Source organism: Gobio gobio (assembly GCF_949357685.1).
Source record: "Gobio gobio genome assembly, chromosome: 3".
Lineage (NCBI taxonomy): Eukaryota > Metazoa > Chordata > Actinopteri > Cypriniformes > Gobionidae > Gobio > Gobio gobio.
Genome location: NC_137099.1, coordinates 68,899,949 through 68,907,257, shown reverse-complemented (window position 1 = coordinate 68,907,257; position 7,309 = coordinate 68,899,949). Strand labels below are relative to the sequence as shown.

The 7,309-nt window shown below is 40.5% G+C and overlaps 1 protein-coding gene across 1 annotated transcript; it reads right to left on the bottom strand.

The window, feature by feature from the left end:
• Positions 1 to 1,346: 1,346 nt before the first annotated feature.
• On the bottom strand, positions 1,347 to 2,504 carry LOC307124266 (microfibril-associated glycoprotein 4-like; the record flags this gene model as incomplete). Its single annotated transcript, XM_079813312.1, has 5 exons — positions 1,347 to 1,603; positions 1,695 to 1,862; positions 2,059 to 2,155; positions 2,236 to 2,415; positions 2,499 to 2,504. 5 exons carry the CDS (start codon positions 2,502 to 2,504, stop codon positions 1,347 to 1,349), a joined length of 708 nt encoding a protein of 235 aa, XP_079669438.1.
• Between the last annotated feature and the right edge of the window lie 4,805 nt (positions 2,505 to 7,309).

Here is a 7,309-nt window from a genome sequence, read left to right as displayed (position 1 = left end):
ATTAACTTCTCTAACTTCTTTCTTAATTTAACACTGGAGTTTTAGCTTTGTAGTAAATGCCGCTCCATCTGAAAGCAGGTGAAGGCGATTTACTACTAATCAATTAACCGGCTTTACTGATGAGAAGCGCATAACAATCTCACGATATATATCGCCCAGCCCTACTCAATAGCCAAACAGCGACTCCGCTTTTTTGCTAAAATGTTGTTGTTGTCTTTTTAAATGTTACTTTTTTTCTGAATGCTCAGAGAACATTAAAAAGTAACATTCCCATGTTTGCAATTTGATACAATTTAATGTTTCCTTAATGCATGCATAACCAAGAAACATTTAAAAAAACGTTTGGAGAACATTAAACAATAAGGTTTTTATAACTTAATCGGAACATTAGACAAACATTCTTACAACAATTTTGTTTTGTTATCTGGGTATAGACTAATATAGTGAATCTAGGTCCTTTTGCATACTCAATGAGAATTACCCCACTGAGCAAAGTTATGTCCAAAACACGTCTTTTCAATGTCTTTGCCCCTAGAGGCGTACGTTGAAAATACGTCCACTGAGGAGCCAGAATGAAAGTATTTATGACGTCTGTTTTTGACGTGTTCTGCATATGATTCACAACAACGGTGACAATCAAGCATGACTTTTGTACTTTGAAGCTACCCATCATGCATTGCAGCATGAAGTTTTTTTTGTTATGATTGTCACCGTTGTTGTGAATCATATGCAAAATCTTGATGTCTGCGTGTGACTATGTGAAATATTTTCTCAAGAACAATTTGCACATGCTGTTTTATCATCTTTCAGGATAAGTGATTATTTTATTGCTATTAGTCCCGATACAGCAGATTCACAATGTTATAGTATATAAACAAATGATTATTTGCCAAACAAGAACATAAAACTCAAAAGCACAACAGCATATTCTAGACTTCTGATGATTTAGTCATCAACAAGGAGCTGACAAATGGAAAATATGTCCACAATTTGAACTAGTTTTTAACCTTGAGGTTCCATGAGCGTCTATATCGGACGTCCAGAACACGTCAAAAACAGACGTCATAAAAACTTTCATTCTGGCTCCTCAGTGGACGTCTTTTCAACGTACACCTTTGCTCAGTGGGACACTGAATGTGTCAGCAAAAGATGCTGGATGATGAAAAATGGGATGTAAATCAGACTTTACTGGCAGATAAACTGGGATACCTGTGTGTCACGGTTGAGCTCCAGTACCATATATACCATGATTTACTAAGTTACACAGCTAACAGAGGAAAGGACACCCAAAACCTTAATTTGATTGTTTTTGTTTTTGAGAAACACTGTAATGTTTCTTCAAATGTTTAAGACACACGTCTGATCTTCATGCTGATGGATTTCATACCAACATCGTAATTGTTTTTCCAAGTGAACCAAACATTTCCAATGCCAAAAATGGCGGAAACTTCTCCCCATAAATACACACCGTTGGGGTTTGTATGGTAACAACTGTTGTACCAAAATCCCCCGAGATACTCTTTGGCACAGTTATTCTCATGGGTGTCTTGATCATTGTCAAAGGTTGAGAACTTCATACCATTATGGCGAAATAAAGAGTCGCCTGCAGAGAGGAAGAGCATCATTGAGGACATCAGGTGCACATTTACTCAACTGAGTGTGATTTTTTTTAAATGTGAATAAAAGTGTCCTACCTGCTCCTCCATTAGTGAACCCTGAAATTTGCAGTTTATAGCCGTCACTTTCAGGACCCACAGAGAAGGACGAATACAGAGCCCAATCTTTCCTTCCTTTAAAGTCCTCCAGATCCACTCTCAGCATGTACTTCCTGTTACGTGTCAGCTGGTACATGTTCTCCAGCCCTGCTCACACACACACACACACACACACACACACACACACACACACACACACACACACACACACACACACACACACACACACACACACACACACACACACACACACACACACACACACACACACACACACACGAAGAACATGTTCAGCCAAACACATGATCATCCACACAAACGGACACACACTGTGAGATCTTACCCAGCCAGTATTCGCCCTCCACATTCCCAAATCCTCTCTTGTACTGATTCCACCGCCGATAGAAATTCACACTGCCGTCCATTCTCCTCTGAATCACCTGTGATGGGTTTATATAGAATATATGATTCATAATGTGTGTTCTGATGTGTGTTTAATGATCTAAAGTCACACTCGTACCGTCCATCCTTCGTCGAACATGTGACAGTAAACCCAGACAGGATTATCTCCTGCTGGATAGATGGAGTAAATCCCACTGTCTGTTTCTCCTGAGTTGTAGATGTCAGAACAGTCGGATGGCTTGAATGTACAGTCACTGACCAGAACAACAGACAGAAGAGCCGCCAAAAACAGCATCAACTACACGAGACAGAGAGAGAAAGAGATGAACATCACTAAAGCTGAAGCCCTCTGTATGAATGTAGACGTATTGATGAACTTACTGCCATCTTCTCAATCTCTCACAGCAGAGATCGGCTTTATCTAGATTAAAATAATAAACACATTTTCATATAATGTCTGTTTTCAGAAAGTTGTATAGATGTCTGAATGCTCTGTGAGGTAAATGAAGAATGAAACAGTAACTCACCTTTAGTGTTGTGTGTTGTGTTGTTCAGTCTGACACACACTCTTTATATATGACAGATTCTCAGACTCCTCCTCAGTGTCACACAAGAAATTTACACAGAGATTTGGATGCAAATAAAAAAGGCTTGTGCATCCGTGATGTGAGTTAAACATGCAGTGACAGACACAACTGTGTTTTACATGTTCAGTAAATCTGACTGAATCTGGGTGATTTAGTTTATAGCTATGATTTATAGTTTGGATTAATTCCATCATTTTGGGTGTAAGTGTGGTCTAGATTTCAGATTTGCTGCTTGAAGTTATGGTAACACTTTATTTTGATAGTCCACTTTAGACATTCTACTAACTATAAGTAACTTTGCAACTACATGTCAACTAACTGTCATTAGAGTATTTGTAGACTGTCTGATTAATATTTACTAAAACTTTATTTTGTTGGTCCCCCAACAGACATTCTACTGACTATAAGTAACTTGGCAACTACAATTCAACTTATTCTACTAACCCAAACCCGAACCCTAACACCTAACCATAACCTACCAGTCTACCGACAGTCAACTAATACTCTAATGACAGTTAGTTGCACTGTAATAAGAGGGCAATGAGATCAGCGCTTTTGTTCACATGCCTGGAGCTGCTGAAGTGACAGTAAAACACGTCTTGGTGGCGCTCAAGCACAGAACGGTCTTGCTGAGCACACATTTATACGACGAAGAAGTAGTAAGTAGAGAGAGAAGAAGATGAGCTGCTAATGCTGCTTGCCAGTTAGCAAAATGTGTGTGAATGGTTTTGGCCACAGCCGTTCTCTTCTTCTGTGTGACGAGCGAGTGTCAGAAGTGTAAAGTGCTGCAGTACCACCTTGTGTGCAGAGAGCGCCATCTACTGAATTTGCACGTTCACTTGGCGCATCCCCAGTGAAAATCAATTGGGTGTGAACACTCAAGACGTGCCGAAAAACGTCACGAAAAACGCTTGCGATAAGCGCGCGCGATATTTGTCCCGGTGTGTACAGGCCTTAAGAGCTTTGTTGTGCAGCATAACAGCGTCATTCATATAATGGCAGTTTGGGCAAGTGTGCAGATACACTCACAACCTGTGATTGACAGCTCTGGACATTATAAAGAGAGTGTTCTTTGATCGCTAAGCTAGCGTATAATCACAATATAAATAACGGATTTGTTTCATGCTACTAACAGAAACGCTGTGAAGTTGATCGTTTTAGTCACTGGCTTGATTCACTGATGGATTACGCTCAGGGCATCAAGACGGCGATCATTAAACGATCTAGAAAGAATGAACTTGAATGATTAGCTACACATCAGAGATCACTGATCACAGATCAGGCATTAATGAACACTGTTACTCACTGTTTGTCGCGGTGCTGTCAAATCCATATGGTAAAGTCTGTTTGTAAAGCCTGTGCTGACATTGCAACTGATAAACTGAATCCATTCTCTCCTAATTCTCTGGGCGGGCAGAGCAGAGGAAGGGGAGGTAACCATAGAGGTAACGTTTCCCAGTATGACGACATACAGGGAAGATTCCAGATCGGCTTCCAGATTCAAGTGTCTAGTTTAAAATAAGACCAGATTTATGAATATAGACCATAAGGTTTAAGAGCTGCAGACATTTTTTATTTGGGTATGTCGTTTTCAGAAAATTTCTTAAAAATAGGGGCGTAGATTAAGCGGTTAAATGTTTTTCTAAACATTTTGTCTAGTCTGCTCATTTTCAGCACTGCACCAACTACTGGTCAATGCTTTTTTAACCCTCATAGGGTCTTTGGAGTCGTTCGGACCATATTTGATGTTTCCCTCATTAAACATGGTTCATCTCAGTGACATTTAGATTTTGTGACTTCTGTAACATTAAACACACACACACACACACACACACACACACACACACAAACAAATGGGCATGATTCGGTTGGTACACTGAAATTGAATGGGAAAGGTGAAGAATTACGATATATATGTTTTTAATTTTTCAATTAAAACAAATAAATAAGGCATTAATCTGAAAATGTTCTCACAGAAATGAAGGCCTGGTACTAGAGCACAAATGCAATGTTCACTCACTCACTCACACACTCACAAACACACACGGGTGTGACTGCAAATGACAGCATTTGTATAGATTTTGACAAACAAAACCAGCCAGAAATGCAGATTTGAAAGGGAAACCTAACACACACACACACACACACACACAAACACTTTTGCATGCACACACACACGCAACGTGTTAATCTCTGCTTATTGGTTTTATTTACACATTTTTCTTATTCTTAAGTTAGTCATTTTTTTACATTTGGTTTATTTAAATAAATAATTTGTGAATACAATCTAACTCTTATTTTTTTGTGATATTTTAGTGATATATTTAGTTATATACACTGACACCTCAAAGCACTTCAAACAAAAACAAATTCTAGCCTTTCAACAACAAAAAACAGGGTTTACTATGTTTTATCATGTTTAAATATATGTATTCACAATATATATATATATATATATATATATATATATATATATATATATATATATATATATATATATATATATATATATATATATATATATATATATATATATATATATATACACTCACCTAAAGGATTATTAGGTACACCTGTTCAATTTCTCATTAATGCAATTATCTAATCAACCAATCACATGGCAGTGTCTTCAATGCATTTAGGGGTGTGGTCCTGGTCAAGACAATCTCCTGAACTCCACACTGAATGTCAGAATGGGAAAGAAAGGGGATTTAAGACATTTTGAGTGTTGCATGGTTGTTGGTGCCAGATGGGCCGCTCTGAGTATTTCACAATCTGCTCAGTTACTGGGATTTTCACACACAACCATTTCTAGGGTTTACAAAGAATGGTGTTGTGACAGAGTGACCTGTCCCTATGCCCGTTGGTCGACACACACACACACACACACACACACACACACACACACACACACACACACACACACACACACACACACACACACACACACACACACACACACACACACACACACACAATCATCCCCTGCTTACCTCGTCCTCCGTTCCTGCAGGTGCACACGCACACCGATAGCACGCTGGTTTGGTCATCATACACGCATACATATCCACTCCATCTCCATCCCCAAACTGTATTCACACTGTCCTAACATACATACCCATTAGCTTTGTCTTTCGTTTGATGTTTTGTCCTGTTGTTGTGTTTATACCGTCATGAGTGTTTGTCAGCGTCTGTGTTGCCGGTCTTTCGCGTTGCTTCTCCACCATCAGCCGGTCGAACCCGAGCGCCACCCTGCGGCCTGGATAAGTAGTGCCAGGTCCGCTGTGGGTGGGCGTGTCGGCGTGAAGCAGCCGGAAGCCGGCTCGTCCATTGTAGTGTTTGTTACAGGGGGGGTAACGGAAAGTTGGTGTTATTATTATGTGTTTATTAATTTTATGTTTATCTTTTGTGTTTGTTATTTTGATCACATTTTTGGTTCCCTTAAATATTTCGTTAATATATGTGTTTATATATTGATGTTGTGTGGTTTAAATGTATATACATACCTGTTAACTTACCTGTATGTTGTTAATGGGGTTAACCGGAAAGGGGGCAGGGCTTGGCCTATAAAAAGGAGCCCCCCAGAGAGATCTGGGTCAGTTTACCTGGCGAGCGAGCGTGCAAGTGTTGTGCCGTGAGCGATCTTTATTGTCTGTCCTGAAGTAGTTGGCGTGTGTGTATATATATTTATATATATTTTTCTTTTCTTTGTTCTTTTGCACAGTTCTGTTTCTTTGTTACTTTTGTATATAGCGTTGGGTCTGTTTTCTACTTCTCGAGCACAGTAAAATAAACATCACTTTTACACTTTTACATCTCTGCGAGTATTGCCATCTTTTTTTTAGTGAGTTATTTTTTTTGGCAACCCAGTTTCGCCTAACAACGGGCCTGCGAAGACCCGTTGTCTCTGTACGTCTCACATTTGGTGTCAGAAGTGGGATGGCTACTCGCAAGTCTGCGCCGAGAGGTAGAAAGCCTAGAGCGGGGCTTCGTTCACAGAGCAAGGCTATGGCTGAGTCTGATGTGGCCTGGGACACGGCTGAGTCTACGGAGGAGGAGAGAGAGAGAGATCTTCCACCAGTGCGTCCCAAGTCCACGTCACCCCAAAGACCCGATTCCCCTGCGTCGACATCTAGAGGTGAGATGTATGCTGTGATGCGTGACTTCCTGAACGCACAGGAGCAGAGGGAGAAACGCTATGTGAAGGAGATACAGAGTCTACGAGAGTCGATTCTGCAAGCTGTACGGCCAGCTGAGGAGTTAAGTGAGAGCGACAGCCCACGGATGGAGCTCCCTACACCAGCCCAGCGGAGGAGCACGGCATTACAGAGAGACAGAGACTCACCGACTGACACAAGGTACGGCCAGCCGGCACCACGAACGGAGCCAAGGTTGCCAGTCTTCTGTAGATCTGAAAATTCAGCTTTTGTCCCCGTTATGATTGAATCACAGGACCGGATACCAGTAATTTGCCAAGAGATCTCTTTTTATTATTTTATATATCAGACATAGTTGAGACATTGAAAAGTTATTGTCTCATGCCAGCTGTATGTTTCTCCATTCCTCCATTTCTCTCCCCTCTCCCTTCTTCATCCTCCCCCATCC